The sequence below is a fragment of the Cetorhinus maximus genome, chromosome 6 (genome assembly GCF_964194155.1).
Source record: "Cetorhinus maximus chromosome 6, sCetMax3.hap1.1, whole genome shotgun sequence".
Classification (NCBI taxonomy): Eukaryota; Metazoa; Chordata; class Chondrichthyes; order Lamniformes; family Cetorhinidae; genus Cetorhinus; species Cetorhinus maximus.
In genome coordinates this window covers 9,561,650-9,586,773 of record NC_135884.1, presented here as the reverse complement: position 1 = coordinate 9,586,773, position 25,124 = coordinate 9,561,650, and the positions used below count along the sequence as shown (strand labels likewise).

The 25,124-nt window shown below is 43.7% G+C and overlaps 1 protein-coding gene across 4 annotated transcripts in view; it reads left to right on the top strand.

Moving 5' to 3' along the window:
- hemk1 (HemK methyltransferase family member 1) overlaps positions 1-25,124 on the top strand; it is a 118,207-nt gene that overhangs the window by 71,513 nt on the left and 21,570 nt on the right. For all 4 annotated transcript variants that reach the window (XM_078543156.1, XM_078543155.1, XM_078543154.1 and 1 more), the window contains 3 exons: positions 8,762-8,811; positions 17,387-17,492; positions 19,025-19,120. In XM_078543156.1, coding sequence (XP_078399282.1) covers positions 8,762-8,811; positions 17,387-17,492; positions 19,025-19,120 — 252 coding nt within the window. The remainder of the gene's footprint in view (positions 1-8,761; positions 8,812-17,386; positions 17,493-19,024; positions 19,121-25,124) is intronic.

Sequence of the window (25,124 nt, the reverse complement as noted above, 5' to 3'; positions counted from 1 at the left end):
ATACAAGCTACAATATAAAGACAAATGCCTGTCTCATAAATGATAGCGCAGTGGTTATGATACTGAACTTCAAACCCAAAGTTTGTGAGCTCAAATGCCACCACGGTAAATTTGAAATCAAATTCAGTAAATCTGGTAATTTGTGGACTAGCATATTACAATGTCAGTGGCTGGTATTCTTTTTTCTTCTTCCATACCTGTGGTAACTTTTTGAAAATATGCTAAACTAAGTGCGTAGCAGGCAGCTAAAACGGCTGCAATAGTGGCTTTTCACGCCATATTGTCCCAAACCCACCATATTAATTATGCATTCTCAGGGAACATGCCGGCTCCAAGGCAGACAGGCTTCCATTCGCCCGCCACGCCATCATCTCACTGGCTCATCACGCCGGGTGCCATATTTAAAGTACAGCCGTGCGCACACCTCTCAGTGCTTCCAGCCCACAACTGCTGCAAAGAAGACATGGCCTTGAAAGCCAAAAGGACTGCAACCCCCCCAGGTTCAATGACACACCTGAGGTGCTGAGGGATCTGGGTGTCCTAGTACATGAATCACAAAAGGCTAGTATGCACGTACAGCAAGTAATTAGGAAAGCTAATAGAATGTTATCATTTATTGCAAGGGGAAATGAATACAAAAGTAGGGAGGTTATGCTACAGTTGTACAGGGCACTAGTGAGACCACATTTGGAGTACTGTGTACAGTATTGGTCACCTTATTTAAGAAAGGATGTAAATGCATTGGAAGCAGTTCAGAGAAGGTTTACCAGACTAACACCTGGAATGGGTGGGTTGTCTTATGAGGAAAGGTTGGACAAACTAGGCTTGTATCCACTGGAGTTTAGAAGAGCAAGAGGTGATCTGTTTGAATCATATAAGACCCTGAGGGGTCTTGACATAGAAACATAGAAAATAGGAGCAGGAGTAGGCCATTCAGCCCTTTGAGCCTGCTCCGCCATTCATTCTGATCATGGCTGATCTTCCAACTCAATAGCCTGCTCCGCTTTCTCCCCATATCCTTTGACCTCTTTCGCCCCAAGAGCTATATCTAACTCCTTCTTGAAAATACACAATGTTTTGGCCTCAACTACTTTCTGTGGTACCGAATTCCACAGGCTCACCACTTTCTGGGTGAAGAAATTTCTCCTGATCTCAGTCCTAAGTGGCCTACCCCGTATCCTCAGACTGTGACCCCTGGTTCTGGACTCACCCACCATCGGGAACATCCTTCCTGCATCTACCCTGTCTAGTCCTGTTAGAATTTTATAGGTTTCTATGAGATCCCCCCTCATTCTTCTGAACTCCAGCGAATATAATCCTAACTGACTCAATCTCTCCTCATATGTCCGACCCACCATCGCAGGAGTCAGTCTGGTAAACCTTCGCTGCACTCCTTCTATAGCAAGAACATCCTTTCTCAGATAAAGAGAATAAAACTGCACACAATATTCCAGATGTGGTCTCACCAAGGCCCTGTACAATTGCAGCAAGACACCCTGCTCCTGTACTCGAATCCTCTCACTATGAAGGCCAACATACCATTAGCCTTCGTTACCGCCTGCTGCACCTGCATGCTTACCTTCAGCTACTGGTGTACAAGGACACCCAGGTCTCGTTGCACATTCCCCTCTCTCAATTTATAGCCATTCAGATAATAATCTGCCTTCCTGTTTTTGCTACCAAAGTGGATAACCTCACATTTATCCACATTATACTGCATCTACCATTCGTTTGCCCACTCACTCAGCTTATCCAAATCACACTGAAGCATCTCTGCATCCTCCTCACAGCTCACCCTCCCAACCAGCTTTGTGTCATCTGCAAATGTGGAGATATTACATTTAGTTCCCTCATCTAAATCATTAATATATATTGTGAATAGCTGAGGTCCCAGTACCAATCCCCGCAGTACCCCACTAGTCACTGCCTGCCATTCGGAAAAAGACCCGTTTATTCCTACTCTTTGTTTCCTATCTGCCAACCAGTTTTCTATCCATCTCAAACACTACCCCCAATCCAATGTGCTCTAATTTTACATGCCAATCTCTTAGCTTCTTGACAAAAGCCTTCTGAAAGTCCAAATAAACCACATCCACTGGCTCCCCCTCATCAACTCTACTAGTTACATTCTCGAAAAATTCCAGTAGATTTGTCAAGCATGATTTCCCTTTCATAAATCCATGCTGACTCTGTCCAATTCTGCCACTGTTTTCCAAGTGCTCAGCTATTAAATCTTTTATGATGGACTCTAGAATTTTCCCCACTACCGACGTCAGATCTATAATTCCATGTTTTCTCTCTACCTCCCTTTTTAAATAGTCGGGTTACAATAGCTACCCTCCAATCTGTAGGAACTGTTCCAGAGTCTATAGAATCTCGGAAGATGACCACCAATGCATCCACTATTTCTAGGGCCATTTCCTTAAGTACTCTCGGATATAGATTATCAGGCCCTGGGCCTTCTATCCCACCAATTTCTCCAACACCATTTCCCCACTAATACGGATTTCTTTCAGCTCCTCCCTCACACTAAACCCTGTGTTCCCCAACATTTATTTGTGTCCTCCTTCGTGAAGACAGAACCAAAGTATGTATTTAATTGGTCAGCCATTTCTTTGTTCCCCATTATAAATTCCCCTGTTTCTGACTGTAAGGGACCTACATTTTTCTTCACCAATCTTTTTCTCTTCACATACCTATAGAAACTTTTACAGTCAGTTTTTATGTTCCCCGCAAGCTTACTCTCATACTCTATTTTCCCCTTCTTAATCAATCCCTTGGTCGTCCTTTGCTGAATCCTAAACTGCTCCCAATCCTCAGGTCTGTTATTTTTTCTGGCCAATTTGTTCCCCTCTTCCTTGGATCTAATACTATCTCTAATTTCCCTTGTAAGCCATGGTTTGGCCACCTTTCCTATTTTACTTTTGCGCCAGACAGGAATAAACAATTGTTGCAGTTCACCCATGCGCTCTTTGAATGTTTGCCATTGCCTATTCACCATCATCCCTTTAAGTAACATTTCCCAATCCATCATAGCCAACTCGCGCCTCATACCATTGTAGTTTCCTTTATTAAGATTCAGGACCCTAGTCTCAGCATCAACTACATCACTCTCCATCTTGATGAAGAATTCCATCATGTTATGGTCGCTCATCCCCAAGGGGCTTCGCACAACTAGATTGCCAATTATTCCTTTCTCATTACACAATACCCAGTCTAGGAGGCCTATTCTCTAGTTGGTTCCTCAACGTATTAGTCCAGAAAACCATCCCATATACACACCAGGAATTCCTCCTCTATGGTATTGTTACTAATTTGATTTGCCCAATCTATATGCAGATTAAAGTCTCCCATAATTACAGATGTTCCTTTATTGCATGCGTCTCTAATTTCATGTTTACTGCCGTTCCCAACATCACCACTACAGTTTGAGGGTCTATATACAACCCCCACTAACGTTTTTTGTCTCTTAGCGTTTCTCAGCTCTACCCATACAGATTCCATATCGTCGGAGCTAATATCTTTCCTCATTATTGCGTTAATTTCCTCTTTAACAAGCAACGCAACTCCACCGCCTTTTCCTTTTTATCTGTCCTTCCTAAATACTGAATACCCCTGGATGTTCAGTTCCCATCCCTGGTCACCCAGGGTGGATGTGGAGAGGATGTTTCCTCTTGTGGGAGAGCCCAGAACTAGGGGGTCACTGTTTAAAAATAAGGGACCACCCATTTAAAAAGAGATGAGGCAAAATTTTTTCACTCAGAGGGTCATGAGTCTTTGGAACTCTCTTGCTGAAAAGGTGGCGGAAGGAGAGACTTTGAATATTTTTAAGGCAGAGGTGGATAGATTTTTGGTAAGCAAGGGGGTGATAGGTTATCGGGGGTAGGTGAGATGCAGATGTCAGGTCACTATCAGATCAGCCATGATATTAGCAAATGACGGAGCAGGCTCGAGGAGCTGAATGGCCTACTCCTACTCCTTGTTTGTATGTTCGTATGTCTCCCTGCCTATGGCTCCTTGTTCTGATGAGCAGTGTTCATGCCCTTTCTGCACAAGATAAAGGCAGGTGTCTCAGTCCAGGGCCTCTTCCCTGTGTTTATGCAGCCATCAGACCAAAGTGATGGTCCGGCCTCACACTCCCTGGACACATTACTGATGCCTGCACCTCGACAGTGCTTGTCATTGCTGCCAGAATGTCATGGGCAGGCGTCACAGAGTTCCGTCATTCTCTCGATGTGCCCTCAGCACCTTTAAGGTGGAGCTGGCCCCCATCTCTTCAGCATCTGTGACCAGTGATGCTGTGCTCCTGAAGGGGTCAGGTGCTGAAGGCGGACAAAGGATCAGACGCTTTGAAGTTTCATGGCTGCGTCTCTGTGATATGACTCTCATCACAGAGTGCAAGAGAGCTGCCCTCAGCCAGACTGGAGTCAGACATTCTCACAGGCTATATGAAGATCTATGGTGTGCCCTCACTGCATGTCGTCATCATTCTCCTGCAATCGACCAACTGTTAGGGCCTCCACTGCGTCTCCATGATAAGAGCATTATCGCAGAGGGTATGTGCACTGCCATAAGCCAGACTGGAGTCAAAACGTTCATAGATGCAATGTGAGGATCTTATGGCCTTCTCACTGCATGTTGTCATCATGCTGCACAAATCTAGGCAGCTATGAGGGCCTGCGGAGCACGCCTGCCTCGCCTGACCAGTGCGAGGGCCTCATTGCCATCATCATCACCTTCGAGGACCTTCTCACACTCACCACCATCCACGTTCTCCTCATCTGAGGAGACCTCCAGCTCCTATATCTACTCCTCAGCCAGCTCCTCTCCCCGTTTCAGCGCCAGATTGTAAAGGGCGCAGGGGAACCTGTGGATGTAGTACATTTGGATTTCGAAAAGGCGTTTGATAAGGTACCGCACACAAGGCTACTTAATAAGATAAGAGCCCGTGGTTTTGGGGGTAGTATATTAGCATGGATAGAGGATTGGCTAACTAATAGACGACAAAGAGTTAGGATACTGGGGGCATTTTCGTGATGGCAACCTGTAACTAGTGGAGTGCCACAGGGATCAGTGCTGGGGCCACAATTATTTACTATATATATTAATGACTTGAATGAGGGAAATGAATGTACTATCGCCAAGTTTGCAGATGACGCAAAAATAAGTGGGAAGGCAAATGGTGAGGATGACACAAAGAGCCCTTAGAGAGATATAGACAGGTTAAGTGAGTGGGCAAAAATTTGGCAGTTGGAATATAATCTGGGAAAATGTGAAGTTTTGCACTTTGGCAGGAAGAATAGAGGAGCTGAATATTATTTAAATGGAGAAAGACTGCAGCACAGAGAGACTTGGGAGTACTCATGCATGAATCCCAAAAAGCTAACATACAAGTTCAGCAGCTAATAGGGAAGGCAAATGAAATGTTGGCCTTTATTTCAAAGGGAATGGAGTATAAAAATAGGGAACAAAAACAAAAAATGCTGGAAAAACTCAGCAGGTCTGACAGCATCTGTGGAGAGAAAAACAGAGTTAACATTTCGAGTCCGTATGACTTCTTCAGAGGAAGGAGAGCCATACAGACTCAAAACGTTAACTCTGTCTTTCTCTCCACAGATGCCGTCAGACCTGCTGAGTTTTTCCAGCATTTTTTGTTTTTGTTTCAGATTTCCAGCATCCGCAGTGTTTTGCCTTTATAAAAATAGGAAAGTCTTGCTAAGACTGTACAAGGCACTAGTTAGACCACACTTAGAATACTGTGAACAATTTTGGCCCCCTTATCGAAGGAAAGATATACTGGCATTGGAGGCAGTCCAGAGAAGGCTCACTAGGTTGATCCCGGGGATGGAGGGATTTTCTTATGAGGAGAGATTGAGTAGGTTGGGCCTATACTCAGTGGAGTTTAGAAGAATGAGAGGTGACCTTATTGAAACGTATAAGACTCTTAGGGGGCTTGACAGGGTAGACGCTGAGAGGCTGTTTCCCCTTGTGGGAGAGTCTGGAACCAGAGGGCATAATCTCAGAGTAAGGGAGTGCCCATTTAAAACAGAGATGAGGAGGAATTTCTTCTCTCATAGGGTAGTGAATCTGTGGCATTCTTTACCGCAGAGGGCTGTAGAGGCTGGGTTGTTAAGTATATTCAAGGCTGAGATAGATTTTTAATCAGTAAGGGAATCAAGAGTTATGGGGAAAGGGCAGGAAAGTGGAGTTGAGGATTATCAGATCAGCCATGGCCTCATTGAACGGCGGAGCAGACTCAATGGATCGAATGGCCTACTTCTGCTCCTACGTCTTATTGTCTTATGGATGCGTGACACCCTCTGTGGGCTGTATTGCAGGGCTTCACCAGACCGGTCCAGGCACCGGAACCTCATTTTCAACATCCCGATGGCTTGCTGCACCAAGTTGCGGGTTGCAGCATGAGCTTCGTTATACCTTCTCTCTGCTGCAGTCTGAGGCCGCCGCACGGGTGTCATCAGCCACGGCCTCTGCCGGTAGCCGTTGGCCCTGAGGAGCCATCCCTGCAGCGTCTGCGGACCCTGGAAGATGTCAGGGATCTGTGACCGACTGAGAATGTAGGAGCTGTGCACACTCCCTGGAAACCGTGTGCAGACCTGCAGGATGCGTTTGTGGTGATCACACACCAGCTGCACATTCAGTGAATAGAATCCCTTACAGTTGACATAGTTGACCACGTGTTGTGACGAAGATCTGAGGGCCACATGAGTGCAGTCAATGGTACCCTGCACCTGTGGGAAACCTGAGATCTGGGCAGGTCCAATCACCCTTGCATCTTAACTTTCTGGTCCCGGGCGAAATGCACAAAGTTGTGTGCCCTTGCAAAGATGGCATCCGTGACCTCGGATGCATTTGTGGGTGAAGGCTTGCGATATCCCACAGAGATCACCTGTGGAGCCATGAAAGGAGCCACTGGCGTAGAAATTGAGCATTGTTGTCACTTTCATGGCCACTGGCAGTGGATGCCCTCCATGTCCACGTGGCGCCAAATCCTGCAGTAGCTGGCAGATGTGACCAAACAGTTCCCTAGACGTGTGCAGTATTTGGCGATACTAGTCCTCAGTCATCTGCAGAAATGAAAGGCTGCATGTAGACCCTAGACCTAGCTAGGCACCAACCAACAATGTCTCGCTGTGGCTCTTCGGCGGCATGTGCGCGAGCCCCAGCCACCCCTTCTTCCAAAGTGTGCTGCTTCTCCCTCTGCTCAGCCAGGCCATCTCAGTCGCTGTCTTCTCCATCATTCTCACTCTCTACACCACGAGACATGTTCACCAGGTGCCATGCTCCTCCTGCAGGATGAAAGAGAGAGACGGGTGGGTGAGCATGGGTATACTAAGAATGTCTCTTGGTCTGAGGGCCCCTAACGCATTCCGGAGAATGCTGGCTACCACTTGGATGGCCAGAGATTAATGCACTGCATGGCTGCCCGAAACCCCACCTAGCTCCACCCCACTCCACCTGACCGATTGGCAGCAGCTTTGCACATTGGATTCCATGCTGTGCTCTCAGCTCAGACACAGGCATCCTCCTAACCCGCACTGCAAGGCTGCATTGTTAGCTTGAACCATGGGGAGACTGTCCAAACCGGGATGATGACATTGCAAGGGGCTGTGAGCATCTCCACCAGTGACTGCTCCATGGCCAGCTTTAGCAAGGAGATTGTACAACATGCCCAGTCATCCAACTGTTCTGCAGTCCAGTAAAACACACATTAGTTTGCAGTCTGTTGCCGAGGGGTGAAATTCTCTGGAACATTTGGTGGCACTTTGATGCCTTTGCGTTGCTTGAGTAGGCAGAAAAGCTAGAGGCCTGACCCCAATCATATCAATGTGGCTGCGTCTGAACTGTCTCAGTTGCAAAGGAATGGTCACTTTATACAAGGTGTCTCTCAGCTGTTGGCGCTTCCTTCGCTCACCAACCCCCCACCCACCCAACCACACATGCTTTTGCACTGCCTTCAACTGCAGGACAGCCTTTGCCCGCCCCCCTCCCCCCCACAAAGTCGCCTCAACCACAGGGCAGCCTTTGCCCTCCCACCAATGCGCCTCAACCTCGAAGTCCAACAGGCGTCCCTCGCAAGCGCTCCACACCATTACTGTGCACTCACCTCCGAGTTCCCCTCAAAATGCAGCCCGCCAAGTGCACGCTTTTTATATGCTGTTGTGACGGGCTGGCCTAACACAGACACGCAGGTGTATTAGAATAAGTTTCCAAACGTCTGATCACAGGAAACGCAGCCTGCCATTAAGACCACAAACTGGTTTCACAACGTCATGAAACCGATTTTTGGCCTTCTCGCCATATTGTCCGCTCATGCCACGGACACACCTGATGCCAGCAGGCGCAGACAGTTCCGCCCTCAGTGTTTTCAGGTGGCATCATTGAGGGGCAGCATGTAAATGAAAAGTAAGAAGGGATGAAGGAAAGATCTAGAGGTAACAGCAGGAGCAATTGAATGATAGCAAAATCAGGAGTGTGGCGAATTGAGGCACGCTGATTTCTTTTCCCAGCTCTTTGATCCATGCTCCTGTTGAGAAAGGCCCCACACTAGGAATGTACACAATCTGAATTTACTCTTGCTTGAAAGGCAAATCAAATCTGTCTCATTCATTTGCCTCAAGCCAGTAGATCTGATTATTAAAGTATACACATTACAGGAAAGGCCACTCCTTCCTATTTTCACAGATAAAATTGGTACATACCATGCAATGCTATAATCATTCTTTCCTGGTTGCATTTGCAGGTTGTGTGTTCAGCACAGGCTTCAAGAATTGCAGCTTGATGTAATAACAGGTATGTAAAACTAAAGGTGTGAGAAGTTATCATTTTAACTTTGTGTTTATCCGTTTTAATTTTCTGTCATTCAGAGAACACCCCTCCTCCCTTATTTAAATGGCAAAAATGAGATTGAGCTGGTGCCTTCATTGCAGTTCAGAAGGTACTGCACTGAGCTTTGCAGCAGGATTTCCTCTGAAATTGAATAGGCTACTGGGACATGGAAAAGAGCCCCTAGAGCTTGGTCTATAGCACACTTTGCTGAAGGAGTAGAAAACCCAAGTAAACAGCAGCTCTTAAAGAGCTGCCGCTCACTATTAAAAAAGAGGTTATTGGAGGTGTCGGCAGAGTTGACTAATTGTGTGCAACGATATAGTGGAAGTGTGGGCCGCTCGGCTTGTTTTGTTGTTGGTCAGGGTCCAAAAGTTCACAATGGAATTGAAAAACACAAGTTATATTAAATTTGTACAGAATCTTGGTTAGACCACATTTGGAGTACTGTGAGCAGACCTGGTCTCCATATTACAGAAAGGATTTAGAAATGCTGGAGAAGGTGCAAAAAAATCACGTGCAAGGTTGATATCAAAACTGAGAGATTATAACTTTCAGGAAAGACTGAATAAAATGGGGTTTTTTTCTTGAGCAAAGAGAAGCCTGAGGGCTGGCCTAATAGAGATCTTTAAATTATGAAGAGCTTGATAAGGTAGATGTGGAGAAGAAAGAGGAGATCAGAATATAAGCCATAAATTCAAGATAGTCACTAATAAATCCAATAAGGAATTCAGAATAAACTTCTTTATTCAGGGAATGGTTAGAATGTAGAACTTGCAGCCATGTGGAGTCATTGAGGCAAAGACCACAGATGCATTTATGGGAAAGCTAGATAACAACATGAGGAAAAAGGAATAAAAGGATATGCTGATAGAGTTAGATGACATTGGTCATTTCGGCTTATTTAAAATCAAGTAAACCATTTAAATGAGGGCCAGCACACGCCTGTAGTGCAGGTGCTCTTCTGGCCTCGATTAGGCACGCAAAGCCCTGATTAGCAGCATGCCTGCTCCTTGCAAAGCACTGCAGCGTCAGCACAGCCTCAGAAACTGAGGGCTGTGGTGTAGAGTTCCCAGAGCCACCACAGCTGCGTGGGCATACTGAAGGTACAGTTCAGTTTCGTGTTTGTTCATTTTGGAAATTCCCAGCACAGGCCTTCCCCGCATTCTTGCATCTCCATGGCACGTAATATCAGTGGGTGCAAATGATAGATGCTGCAAATTAATTAAGCACATCCTTCTGGTGGCTGGGCAAGTATCAGGTTATTTTGCTTCGTGGTAACAGATTGGGTTACAGATTCTTAGAAGCGACTAGCGGTAGCATCATCTCAGTGGGCCACTTTCACTTGTGCAGTCTTTCTCTTCCTTTGCAGTTTTAAGTTGTATATGTCAGCTGGGCCTGATGATATTTGGTTATTGTGGCTTTATGGTAATGAAATTGAGGTGCTTTTTTTTTCCCTAATTGGTTGGTACCCCACTTAGTAAGCAAGAAAGAACTTGCATTTGTATAGCAAACTTCAGGATGTCTCAAAGCATTTTACAGCCAACTGAAGTGTACTTAACTGTTGTAATGTGGGAAATGTGGCAGCCAATTTGCAGTCAGGTCCCACAACAACAATGTGATGATGATCAGATGTCCAGTTTTAATGATGATGATTGCTTTGTATTTCGTTGATAGTATTGCTATACTAAACCAAATATTTAATAGGATGAAATTATGCTTGTTCTTAAGAACTTTGTATGATGGTGGTACTAATAGTGATTTATAAAACCATGGTTCACCAGAAGGGGTTGGGATTTCGATTTGGTTAATTCAGAAGACTGGACTGCATAAAATGGAGACTGGTGGGCATTGAAACATAGGAGCAGAAGTGAGCCATTCAGCCTGTCGAGTCTGCTCCGCCATTCAAACAGATCATGGTGGATCGTCCATGCCATTTTTCTCCACTATCCCCATATTCTTGATGGCATTAGTGTCCAGAAATCTATCAGTTTCTGTCTTGAACATGCTCAATGACTGAGCTTCTACAGCCTTCTGGGGTAGAGGATTCCAAAGATTCACTACCCTCTGAGTGAAGAAATTCTTCCTCATTTCAGTCTTAAAAGCCCTGCTCCTTATTCTGAGCCTCCGTCCCCGGTCCTAGACCCTCCAGCCTCCAGCCTATCTACATCTACCCTGTCACGCCCTGTAAGAATTTTGTAATTGTAAAATGCTTTGAGATCACCTGTCATTCTTCGAAACGCTAAAGAATACAGAACCAGGTTCCTCAGTATTTCCTCATAAGACAATCTTGCCATCCCAGGGATTAGTCTGATGAACCTTTGTTGCACTCCCTCTATGGCAAGTATATCCTCCATTAGATAAGAAGACCCAAACTGTACACAGTACCCCAGCTGTGGTCTCACCAAGACTTTATACAATTGCAGCAAGACGTCTTTACTCTTGTACTCAAATCCCCTTACGATGAAGGCCAACACACCATTTGCCTTCCTAATTGTTTACTGCACTTGCCTGCTAGCTTCTAGTGACTCATGAACAAGGGCACCTAGGTCCCTTTGGACATCAACACTTCCGAACCTCTCACCATTTAAGAAATACTCTGCCTTTCTGTTTTCTCTACCAAAGTGGATAATTTCATAATGGAGAGGGAAAAGCCAGGAGAGAGAATTTTGAGTAACTGTGAACAGCCAGATAGACACGAGTACGGCACAAGTTTGAAGATAGTTCAAATCAGGAATCCTCAAGACAAAAATGACACACTTATGAGATTATTTAATAGCTGATTTTTCAAGCTGCAGAGAACACCCATAGGCAGTGATAGATGGTAGGTTGTTTCATAAGCATTAATATTGTTGAACAATTGGTGCTGGTGCTCCCTGTAAGCTGCTGGACACCAGCTGGGGGAGGGGAGCGCTCAGAATGGTAGCAACTCGGTACTGCCGGTTCCTCAAACTCTGCGAGGAGTGGCCCCTCGATCAGACTAAGAAAGGCCATGATCTCGGTGCTTTCATTCGGCAGCGACTGTAGTGGCGCAAGGTTTCCGGGAAGGGGAGAGCACCCAGATTACAGACCCAGAGAAATGTGACCAGATGTATGAAAGTTTAGCCAGAATCCATTCTGCTTATTACAAAAACAAGTACCCTCAGCTTAGAAGCACAAGTTTTAGTGGTGCAACAGTGGAAGAATGACGTATGGTTCTTGCAACAGATAACATGAAAGAAATGGAGGAAATGAAGAAAGTTATGTGGAAAAAGCTATGAGAGGCAAGCCAGAAGATGTCACGGAGGAATATGTCTAACAGTTGCATCTTGTTAATGTTGCTGCTTACATTTTATTTACTGCAATTTCTAAATAATAAAGGTTTAGTTTCTGGGTGGAAAAAATCTGCCTGTCAGTTGTTCATCATATCTGTGAAAAAGTATTTTCCCCGACAGCGTCCTGATAATTGTTTAGGCAATGTTCACTCTCTGCAACACATTTGAGCTGGGAAAGGCTGGCCAGCGAATGTCTTTGACAAGCTGTTGATATTTTGGGCAATAGATTTGTCTGACAGCTATATCAGAATTGATTCAGGTTTGTGAGATAAACATGGAGTTCATTTTACTTTGATGAGCAGAAGTTGGGTTGTGGGTTGTTCTCGTTAGTCAATCTACGAGGCCATCAGGAATTGGAAGTTAATCAGTGGCTTGCCAAAAGAGAATTCAAGAGAAATCTTTTTACCCAGAGAATGGTTAAAATAAGGAACTCACTACCACATGGAGTAGTTGAGGCGAATAGTATCGATACATTTAAGGGGAAGTGAGGTAAGTACATGAGGGAGAAAGGAGTAGAAGGACGTTTTGATGGGGTTAGATGAAGAAGAGTTTGGGGAGGCTCAAGTGGAACATTAAGAATGCCATGAATCTGTTCGTCCGCGTGGCTTGTTTCTGTGCCGTAAAAAAATTGTAATACTTTGTAATGTTTCTAATAGCCAAGTAGGATTTAAGCATCTTTTGGGGTTAGAGTTGTGTTGGCACAGGAAAAATGTCTTTTTTACCAGCAGTTCATGGAGATCAGTAAAATTTGTGATTATTTTGTACTGAGAACTGTGCATTTGACGACACAAAAATAGGTAGGAAAGCAAGTTGTGAGGAGGACATAAGGAATCTGAATTTATGGTAAACTGAACTGGAGCTAGAGAAACCAGATTCAACCAGTTAGCTAATGCTGCAGTATGGAGAGACCTGGGTGTCCTTGTACATGAATCAGAAAAAGTTAACACGCAGGGAAAGCAATTAGGAAGGCAAATAGCATGTTGGGCTTTATTGCAAGGGGGATGAAGTATAAATGTAGGGAAGTCTTGCTGCAGCTGTGCAGGGAATTGTTAAGACTGCATCTAGCGTGCTGTGTACAGTTTTGGTCTCCTTACTTAAGAGGGATATACTTGCAATGAAAGCAGTTCAGAGAAAGTGCACTAGGTTGATTTCTGGGATGAAGAGGTTGTCTTATAAGGAAAAGTTGAGCAGGTTGGGCCTATGCTCATTGGAGTTTAGAAGAAAGAGAGGTGATCTTACTGAAACATACAAGATTCTGACGGGGCTTGACTGGATAGATGCTGAGAGGATGTTCCCTCGGGGAATCTAGAACTAGAGAGCAAAGTTTAAAAATTAGTGATCTCCCATTTAAGACAGAAATGAGGAGGAATTTCTTCTCTCAGAGGGCCGTTAGTCTTTGGAACTCGCTTCCACAGAGAGCCGTGAAGACTGGGTCATTGAATATATTCAAGGCTGAGTTAGATAGATTTTTGAACTACAAGAGAGTCAGGGGTTATGGGGGCAGGCAAGAAAGTGGAGTTAAAGCCACAACCTGATCAGCCATGATCTTATTGAATGGCAAAGCAGGTTGGAGGTGCTGAAAGGCCTACTCCTGCTCCTATTTCTTGTATTCTTCTGTTCTTAATCTGTTTTATATGGCTGATAAGGGTGATTTCAACCCTACTCGCTGAACGGAAACTGGGCACTTGGGGCTGGATAGTTAAAATCGGCCAAATTCCATACATGCCAATGTTCTGCACCTATGAACCCCAGAAGGAATGTTTGGTCCTCTCCTGCTCCAGGCTCTTTCCATTCCCTCCATCAGGACCTTCATGAAACTGTCTGGTTGCTGTTGATCACTCCCTTGGCGTTGACCATCAGCCTCTAGCTGCCCAAAATTCCATGCCAGCCGCCTGGCCAGCTGTCACTTGATGATATTTCAGGTGGGTCTCTATCTGGCGGATTGCCAGTGAGGCCTAGAAATTAAAATTGCACGGGCTTCACACTGCCAATGCCAGGAGGATTAGAGCGTGCACTTTCCAATCAACCAACCCTTCCCCCACCCCACTAAAATTGGTGAGGTTTGGTCATGGACGTAGGTTTTAATGAGTGTTTTAAAGAAAGAAAGAGGGGCAGAGAGGCTTAGCAAGGGTATTCCAGAACTTAGGGCATAGGCAGTTAAAGACAAAATCACCAGTGATGGACTTATTAAAATCAGGCGTGCACATGAAGCCAGAATCAGAAGAGTACAGAGATCCTGAGCATTATGGGACTGGAAGATTACAGAATTGGGAGGGACGAAGCCATAGAGGGATTTGAGAATTTTAAAATCATGGCATTGCCAGAGCAGGAGGCACTGTAAGTCAGTGAGCAGAGGGGTGTTAGGAGCACAGGACAAGGTGCAAGTTAGGATGCAGCAAGTGGTTTTGGGTGAGCTGAAGTTTACGGAAGTTGAAGATGGGGAACTATTTGAAGCCCTTTAGAATAGATGGGACTAAAGGTAACTAAAGCATGGATGAGGGTTTCAGTAGCAGATGCGTTGATACAGAGGCAGGTAGACGATGATATGGAGGTGGAAATAGGTAGTCTTAGCAATGAATTGGATATGAGGTTGGAAGCTCAGCTCAGCTTCAAATAGGATGCTGAGGTTGTGAACAGTCTGGTTCAGCCTGTGGCTAGGGTCAGTTACCATCCAGGGAGGACAAATCTTTTCTCCCCTTTCAGACCTTGCAACTCTAATAGGTAAAAGATTGACTAAGTTTCAGAGGCTAAGATCAGAAATAGACTGATGGAAGCATCTTATGCTTATGAACAGTCTCTGGACTTCAAAAGCCATTAACTGTATGAAGTTCTTTGATGCATTTCAATGTGATGGAGCATGATATAAATGCAAGTGTTATCTCAGCCAATTATTCAAGATGCTGCTAGAAGACAATTGGTCTCGAACTGGTGCTTCCCTGAGCAGCAGAGCAGAGATTAGAAACTCTGGAGTTCAAATCTCTGTGATATTCATTCATACCCCACGGCACCGTTTGGGGCTGGATTTACAGCCCCCGCCCCTGAGGCGGGTTGGCAGGCAGGCGGGCTGGCTATAAAATTAGGCACCATGCCCTGGGTGTTGTTCCTGGCCCTTCCATAGGCCAATTCAGGACCTTAAGCAGCCAATTGATAGCCACTTCAGGATCTCCTCCAGCCACCACTGGGATTTTAACGGTGACTGGTCGAAGTGGTGGGGGGTGGGGGGGTCCCATCTTTACGAACCCCCTGTGTCCATCAAAGGCCCCTCCAAGGCCATCCCACCCCTGTGTAGCCCCCCCCCTCTCCTGCTCTGTCTACCCTGGCCCCCAACCCCCTCGACACCATCGCTGCTGATTACCAGCTGGTCCCGGTGAGACCTCAGACTTACTTTAAAGCCCATATGCTCCATCACACCAGGCCTTCTTTGGAGTGGCTACAGCCCCAGCAGTGGTCACCACTCCCGGTGCCGCTGCTGGGACCAGAGAGCCCTCTTGGAGGCAGCACTCCCTCTCCTGATTGGGGTGGCCATTAAATAGCTACAGGGAAAGTGGGCCAAGTGGAGGGCGGCTCAGTCCCCAACTTTTACGCCGGGGGTGCAATTTAATATTTGGAAAATTAAAAGTGAGGATTATGAATAATTAACAGACTAACAGTAGAAGCAGCCAGTGTTGTTTTCTGAGCTTTTTTTCAGGATCGCAAATTGCTGGGAAATGGTTCAAAGAATTTTTCAGGAAATACATTCCTACTAAATATTAAAAAAAGAACCAAAAACCTCGGGGAGTGCATAAAACTGTATTATAAATGGTATTTATTGCCCCTTCAAAGACCCTAGAATCTTATTTGAAACGGAATATATAATGCTTCCATTGCACAATTTCGGAGCTGCCTGGTGTTATGGCCAACAAAATCTTTACCAACAAGCAACTAAAAGCAATGAGAACACAAGCGCAGTCATGTTCCAGCTTGTAAATGTAATAATAGGAACCAAAAAGTATGTATTTGCTGAGACGGACAAGTCAGACTTTCCCACAGAAAAGATGTGAAATATTTACTCGTGTGATGGGATGTACTTGTGTCCCTGATAGGACAATTTTCGGGGCAACTTTAGCCTGACCGACCTGTTGGAATGCTGATGGGGCTGGATGCAGTATAGGCTTTGCACCCATTTGACTTTCCTCTCCATTGAAGTCGGGAGTACAGTTCCATCCAATCCCATAAAAACAAAATGCTGGCAAAACTCAGCAGGTCTGGCATTATCTGTGGAGAGAAAAACAGAGTTAGTGTTTCAAGTCCGTATGACTCTTCTTCAGAGTTTCAACAACAAGTAACTAAAGGGTTGCCTTTGGCCCATGGGTTTCTGTCTTCGACAAGTTAGGTCGAAATAAGCCCCAATATCTGTAATGTGGGAGAAAGCCTTGAGACTAACAACAGGCCTTCTACATCAGTGGGTTTATCAGTAATCCTTTTTGGATGTTGCATTTTTGCAGTTTTTACCATTGATCTTCATCTTCCACACTACTGGCCAATCCCATAAGTAAATTTCATGTCCCATATGAACAAGTTTGTGTTCTTATCTGCTCGGTATATATAACAATACCCAGGGATAAAATAGAGAATCCTTATCACCGTATTCTGGCTTTTCTGAAAAAGCAAGCAACATTTCTTGTTAACTGGCAGACCTTCAGTTTTTAGCTTGAATATACCGCACTTGGGCAAGTATGAACCAAAATATTGTTTGCCATCCCATTTTCCTTTTTTCTACAACCTTGTGAATGAATTGGGATGCACTTGACAACTCTAACGAAAGGGAAACAGTTCGGTGAAGGATTAATGACCTATTGGGGCACAGTTTGTTCAAATCTTTGTACAGAAGCGCAGAATAACAACCCAAAAGGTTTCTGTGCTTCTTTACCATGCTCAGGTTAAATAAAAGCCAGTAAATATTTTAAAGGGAAGGTATATTTGAGCCCCTCTCCAAGAAGTGAGCAAATAAATTAGGCTTATACTTTGAAGAGGAGGGATTGAGGAATGTAATGGAAAGATAGAGGTGATCCATGAAAAGTAATGGACCTATTGAATCCAATAGACTTTTTCTTCTCCTAAAAATTCTTGTTCTAATCCAGGTATTCTGTGGCTTCCTGTGTATTTTGTTTTCTGTTGGCAATGTAGGATATTAAGCACGACAGATTGCAGTGCCAAACCTGTCCTGAACCAGAATTTGTATCACATAGATTCCCAGAAGCTGGCTCGGATCTGTGGACCGGTGGATGTGATTGTCAGTAACCCACCATATGTGTTTCATAAAGATATGCCTGGACTAATGCCCGAGACCCTCAAGTAAGTCAAACAGAACATATTCTCCGCACTTCTACTAAACCCAGTGAATCCTGGATGCCCCCCCATAGCATAGAACTGGAAGTGAGCTGGTTTCCCTTTCATATCTGAGATATTTTTGGTTCAAATTCAGCTCCAATTAATGGAGTAAAAGCTCCCCTTCCAATTTATGGTCCAGGTCTGTTGTAAATTCTGGACCTGCAGAAATCTGCTTCATTTCACATCCCTTACAAACAGAAGTTTGCATATTCTAATATCTGGTTGTACAATAGTGTTCCCTGGGGTAGCAGGGATGGGAAGAGAGCTTACAATATAGCCTGTCTTTATCAAGATAAAGTTAGCCAGCATTTAAAATTGCATGGATTAATCTGGGGCAGTCAATGTGGACTCGTTAAAGGGGAGGCATTTTTGAAAAAATTTAAGAGTTACTTGAAGAAGTGATCACTTTGATTGTTAAAGGAGGATGAGATAGATGCAGTGTATGTGGATTTTAGGAAAGCATTTGAGAAGGAGCCTCACAAGACTCACAAAAATGCAGGTTTATGCAGGTGGTGTGGAAGTACAAGATTAACCATAAATGTATTGATTTGCAGAAGGGCTGAATTTTATGATATATGAAAAAATATAGTAGTCTAGAGGAAAGAGAGGAAGAACAGATTCATGGTGAATAGGTGTTCTTCAGACTGAGAAAGATGATATACATTGGGGTTCATTTTTGTATAGACTCTGTATATAAGAGATGATTTGAACTTGGATGTAAGGAACGCATTCTCACCACATAAGTAGAATGCTTGGAAAAAAAGGATTGACAAATAGCCTTTGAAACAGTTTCAACAAAAAAGATCTTAAAGCGATTTAAATGGTTTGCTTAAATTACTATAATAGATAAGATGCTAGTACGTTACTGTTCACTTGGAGTCTGGCACTAAGTTGCCGTGGCAACGCACACTTTTACATGCATGTTGTAATCTGGAGCTATGAATAGTGATGGTAAAGGCTCCAATGTTCTTTCCATCACCTAACTGACCAGGAATCTCTCCTGCTCTTACCGCCTGCCATTGGTGTGTGTTAGAAGGATTTACAAGTTGATATTCAACTTGTTTGGATGCCTTATGAGCGCACCTTGCTTGGCCGGTGGTGGGACTCGAACCCAGAGCTTCTGGACCACAGGCAGGGCGCTACCCACTGCAATACAAAACGTGTAAATGCTGTTTCAAGATGATGTTATGTACTCAGAAAATTTAGGCTGTTAAGTAGAAGCCTGACATCTCAAAAGGGCGAGGGCAAAATCATCCTTATTTCCCCAGAGCTACCTAGACCCACCTCCTGCCATCCATTTGTGGCTGCTGATCCTCTAGAGGCCAGTGAACACGTAATTCTTTCAACCAAGGAATCTTGATAGCACCAGGCACCTGAGAACATCAGGGAGGAAAATAGCACGATGCCATTCACAGCAAGAAAAGAGAAGCGAGGGAATCATAGAGGATAAGATCCAGAATTTTATGAAAGCTTCTTCTTCACTCGAATAACTCCAGGTATGAAGACCATGATGCACTGGACGGTGGAGCAGATGGATTGGATGTCATCAAAGCTATACTGCAGCTTGCGCCTACTGTTCTTAAGGATCATGGGTAAGTTTAGATTATCATCATTTTACATTCCAGCATGAATATAGCGATATAAGACTGTCACTTCTTTCATTTATTATTTATTGCAATTACCAACCTTCGGCGCAATATGTACAGATGCACCCACTATGATTACTTCAACAGCAGCAGCCTGCCCTTTGTTAATTTTATGTAAATTATGGTTAACTACGTGCAGGTTGAGGGCATTGATTGGGTTGTTACTTGAGCACTTATAAAGAGACACATACTGACTGGTATGGTTGAGCTAGAAGGTATGTACATGTCCTGTTTCACTCTGTGATTAATCTAAACTGAGCAAAGATTGACTTCAGTTTCATCCTTCACCAACTGGCAATCAGGAGATAACACCCTGCAACCTCTATCACTGAGCAGGACAGGAGCCGCAATGTCACTGGGAACATAGTCAGCTCCAAGTTCCCTTCCACACAATTGTGGCTTGGATGCATATCCTAGATATTGATCGAGCAACAATGAAGGAATGGTGATATATGTCCAAGTCAGGGTGGTGTGTGACTTGGGGATGATGGTGTTACTATGATCTTGATATAGGGTATTGCAAAAGCATTGTCATTTTCACACCCTAGTCTAATTCTATTCCTTTGTAGAGATTAAAAAGTATAATTATAAGTATCATAAAATGTCCTGACTGAGCAAAGCTATCGAGCACCCATGAATTTCATTGAGTGCAGATATAAGATGCACTCAGATGCCAGACTTATTGTTGAGCACACCCAAAGGCATTTTGAGCATCACTGAAGTGGTCTTGACAAATCAAAATGACTTCTTCAATTTCACCCAGCCAACACCTTCAAAATCATCATGGTGTGCTGCATGCTCCTCAGCTTTGCGATCCTGAGAGACGTTAGCAACCGCTGGTATTTGCCCACAAGGTGAAAATTAGGCCAACCCCAGTAACGGGTGGGGTTACCACACTAACCATTAAGCACTTACTAACACCCAACATCTGCATCAGAACAGGCAAAAAAACAGGCGCCAGGCAAAAATCAAGGCCAATAAAATTTCAAAGGACAGAACCCCTTCTTCCCATGAGGGGTTTCCCTGCAACAGCTATCAACCTCAGGAAATAATAATTATTGTCAAAACGTCCAGTTGCCATCTATTTTAATAGATGGAGCATTATTTTAAGACTTATAAGAGCATCACACTTAAAAAATACATCAAATGTTCAAACCAAAGTGAATGTGTCACTCCAGCTAAGAGGACCTAGTTTACCATCTCCTGCTCAGGGACCCAGGCTCAATAAGCAACAACCCCCTCCTGTCTCCTTATGGAACAAGACCAGCTGTGTCAAAAAGATGTGCTTGTGAGAAGTTCCCAGCTAGCTTATAAAAGAAAAACAGAAAACGATAAAAATACACAGTTCTTTTTCATTCTGAATCTGTAAAGAGTAAAGTCAAGGCTAATATTTTGGGGCTGGCCCTTCCTCAGAATGGCTCTTGTGTAAGGATCTGAACCAAAATTTTAATCTATCCCCACATAGTCTTACAAAAAAATTATAGCACAGAAATACACCACAATGCTGGTGTTTATGCTTCACCCGAGTTTCCCCTTAAACGAATCAATACAATTCGACTCAACCACTCCGTGTGCCACTGACTCCCACATTCTCACCACTCTTCAAGTACATCTTTTCTTTACTAATGTAAAATGAATGCACAAAGTTCTGGAAACAGTCAACAGGCCAGGCAGCATCTTTGGAGATTGAAATAGAGTTAACACTGTTTCAGATCGATAACCGTTCATCAGAAGCTATCTTTCTTTCCATTTTTATTTCAGTTTCCAGCGTTTGCAGCTTTTCCTTTTTACCTATTAGCTGTCTCTGATCTTTCTTCCCCACAGTGAAAAAACAGGCTTCTATTCAGCCCCTCCCCAGCAGTAACAGGAATGGGATTAGGAATTCTTTCAATATTGCAGGGATTGTGCAAGGATTTCTTTAATGGTAAAATTATAAACTTCGCTGGAAAGCAAGTAACATGAATGGATTGATATATGGTGTTGGTGATTGATCAGTTCAGAGATTAGATAGAGTGCCTTAGGCCTTTTTTTCTTCATTTGATCAGTGCCAGGGGACTGTTACGAAGCAGATGTTTTTTCTCCTCTTACTGGGAAGTGTGGATATCAGCCCAGATAAGCTGGGACTGTACAGCACGTTCCTGTCAGCATTGCTGAGTCCAAAGTAAATAGTATTGATGTACATGTGTAGAATGTACAAGGCCTTTCTAGAAACTAATTCACTCAGTTCTCGTTAATCATTTATGAGGCTACAATGACAAAAATATCGAATATTTTTTTTATTCCACCGCCCTTTTTGGAACAGATTATTTTTCCCATCCCCTTACTATGTGAGCAAGGTGCAGCAATTAGTAATTACAGGAGGCATCTCAAGTGTGGGGAGAAAATACTTCCTATTTTTCCAGAGTGTTAAAAGAGGTGGCTATAGAGATAGTGGATCCATTGGTGGTCATCTTTCAAAATTCTATAGATTCAAGAATGGTTCCTTGAGATTGGAAGGTTGCAAATGGAACCCCACTGTTTAAAAAAGGAGGGGGAGAGAAAATGGAGAACTACAGATCTATTAGCCTGACGTCAGTAGTAGGGAAAATACTAGAATCTATCATAAAGGATGTGATAACTGGACAATTAGAAAATAATGATCTGATTGAGCAGAGTCAACATGGATTTATGAAAGGGAAGTCATGTTTGACAAACCTGTTGGAGTTTTTTTGAGCTTGTTACTAGCAGAATTGATGTGGCGTATTTGGATTTTCAGAAGGCTTCCGATAAGGTCCCACACAAGAAGTTAGAAAACAAGATTAGAGCACATGGGATAGGGGTAATAAAGTGGCATGGATTGAGGATTGGTTAACAGACAGCAAACAGAGAATAGGAATAACCGGGCCATTCTCAGGTTGGTTGGCTGTTACTAGTGGGGTACCTCAAGGATCAGTACTTGGGCCCCACCGGTTCACAGTCTATATCAATGATTTGGGTGTGGGGACTAAATGGAATATTTCCAAGTTTGCAGATGACACAAAACTAGGTGGGAATGTGTGTTGTGTGGATGATGCAAAGAGGCTTCAAGGAGATTTGAGTCATTCAGTGAGTGGGCAACAACATGGCAGATGTAATATAATGTGGATAAGTGTGAGGAACGGAGGTGTTTCTTAAATGGTGAGAGATTGGGATGTGTTGATGTCCAAAGGGACCTTGGTGTCCTTGTTCATAAGTCACTGAAAGCTAATATGTAGGTGCAGTAAGCAATTTGGAAGGCAAATGGTATGTTGGCCTTTATTCCAAGATGATTTGAGAACAGGAGTAAAGATATCTTGTATCAATTGTATAAAACCTTGGTTAGACCGCACCTGGAGTGTTGTGTACAGTTTTGGTCCCCTTACGTAAAGAAGGATATTCTTGCTACAAAGGGAGTGCAGTGGAGGTTCACCAGACTGATTTGTGGGTTGGTGGGACTGTCCTATGAGGACAGATTGAGGAAACTGGGCCTGTATTTTGAGTTTAGAAGAATGAGAGGTGATCTCATTGAAACTTAGAAAATTCTTAAGGGCTGAACAGGATAGATGCAGAAAGAATGTTTCCCCTGTCTGGGTGTCTAGAACCAGGGGACACAGTCCCAGAATAAGGGGCAAGCTATTTAGAACTGAGATGAAGAGGAATTTCTTCACTGAGAGGGTAGTGAATCTTTGGAATCCTTCAGAGGACTGTGGAAGCTCAGTAATTGAATATGTTCAGGACAGAAATCGATAGATTTCTAAATACTGTTGACAACAAGGGATTATGGGGATTGTGCAGCAAAGTGGTGAGGTAGATGATCAGCATGATCTAGTTGAATGGCAGAGCAGGCTCGAGGGGCTGAATGACCTACTCATGCTCCTATGTTCCTATAATGCCTTACATCTTCAGAATGTGAGAAGTGCTACATAGCCAGTGAATTACAGACAGTACTGTATTGGTGCTCATGAAAATACAACAGCTAATTTGCATACAGCAAACATAAGAAACCAGAGCAGGAGAAGGCCATTCAGCCCTTCGAGCCTGCTCTGCTATTAAATGAGATCATGGATGATCTACTTCAATACCATTTTCTTGCACTATTCCCATATCCCTTGATGTTTTTAATATGTAGAAATCTATCAATCTCAGTCTTGAACATACTCAAGGAGTGGTCTCACCAAGGCTCTATATAATTGCAGTAAGACATCTTCACCCTATATTCAAATCCTCTTGTAATAAAGGCCAACATACCATTTACCTTCTTAATTGCTTGCTGTACCTGCATGTCAGCTTTCAGTGACTAATGAACAAGGACACCCAAGTCCCTTTGAAGTTCAACACTTCCCAGCCTCTCACCATTTAAGAAATACTCTGTATTCCTGTTTTCCTACCAAAGTGTATAACCTCACATTTCTCCATATTGTATTCCATCTGCAAATTTTTGCCCACTCGCTTAGCCTCTGGAAATCTCCTTGAAGTGTTTTTGCACCCTCCTCATAACTCACACCTCCACCTAGTTTTGTGACATCTGCAAACATGGAAATATTACATTTAATGCCCACATCCAAATCATTGATATAGATTGTGAAAAGGGGCTCAAGCACTGATCGTTGTGGTACCCCACTTGTCAAAGCCTGCCATCCTGAAAATGACCCATTTATTCCTACTCTTTGTTTTCTGTCCGTTAACCAGTTCTCAATCCATGCCAGGATATTACCCCTAATCCCATGTGCTCAAATTTTGTTTACTGACCTCTGGTGTGGGTCATTATCAAAAGCTTTCTGAAAATCTAAATATACCACATCCATCAGTTCCTCCTTATCTATTGTGCTAGTTACATCCTCAAAAAACTCCAACAGGTTTGTTGGGAATGATTTCCCTTGAAGAAGAAAAGGCTGAGAGGACATCTGATTGATGTATTCAAAATTGTGAGAGTATGGACAGATTAGATGGGCAGAAACCGTTCCCACTCGTGAAAGGATTGAGAATGGGAGCGCACAGATTTAAAGTAATTGGCAGAAGAAGCAAAAGCAAAATGAGAAAAAACTTTTTCATGCATCGGGGTGGTTAAGGCCTGAAACGCTCTGCCTGAGAGTGTGGTGGAGGCAGGTTCAATCAAGGCATTCAGAAGAGAATCAAATTGTCGTTTGGTACAGCACTTGAGTATTGCTGAAAAAATAGACATGTCGAAGCTTTTCGTCTTGCACTCATCAGGACACTTCACAAGAATACCAATATAAGGGGAAAACAACAATTTATACTGTATGGGAAGAGAGTGCTGATTGGTTGGCAAATGGACTCTGATTGGGAGAGGCTTTGCCATGGAGAATGCACCAGTGATGGTGACTGACAGTTAACTGCCAAGCATTGTTAAGAAATTTAAACCAGGCAGTTTGACCCCAATTGGTCAAGGCATTGCCCTAAAGAACGATTCAGCGAATGGCTGTCACTTATTTTGTTTAACTGAAACAGGTGCAATGTGTGTACATGTCCTTTCTGTCTGCAAAGAACTACATGTATTAATATATGTAGCTTCCAGTACATGCAAATGCACCACACTGCAAACCCAACTGACAATCTTAAATTGGTTGTTAGCACGCTGAGGGTTATTTAAATGTTGTTCAATCGCAGAATCACATCTAATGTTGGGCACTGTGTTTTGCATTTTGCAAGCACAGACTGGTTAGGTATGGTCTGACCCATGCCCGTTGCGAACAGCAGCTGGAACATGCTGACTGATATGATCTGCCAGTCTGAGACATGTGGCCTACATACCTAGCATCACACTGGCACTAAAATTCATATACCACATTGCTCATTTGTGTCATAGGCATAGCATCTTTTTAGCTTGACAGCAGCATCCTGTTAGTAGCAAATATCTCTCGTGTTACAACTGCATAGTAGCAGCGTGAAACAGCTAGCTTCACCAGTTGCTCAAATTTTTGAGCTACCTTGC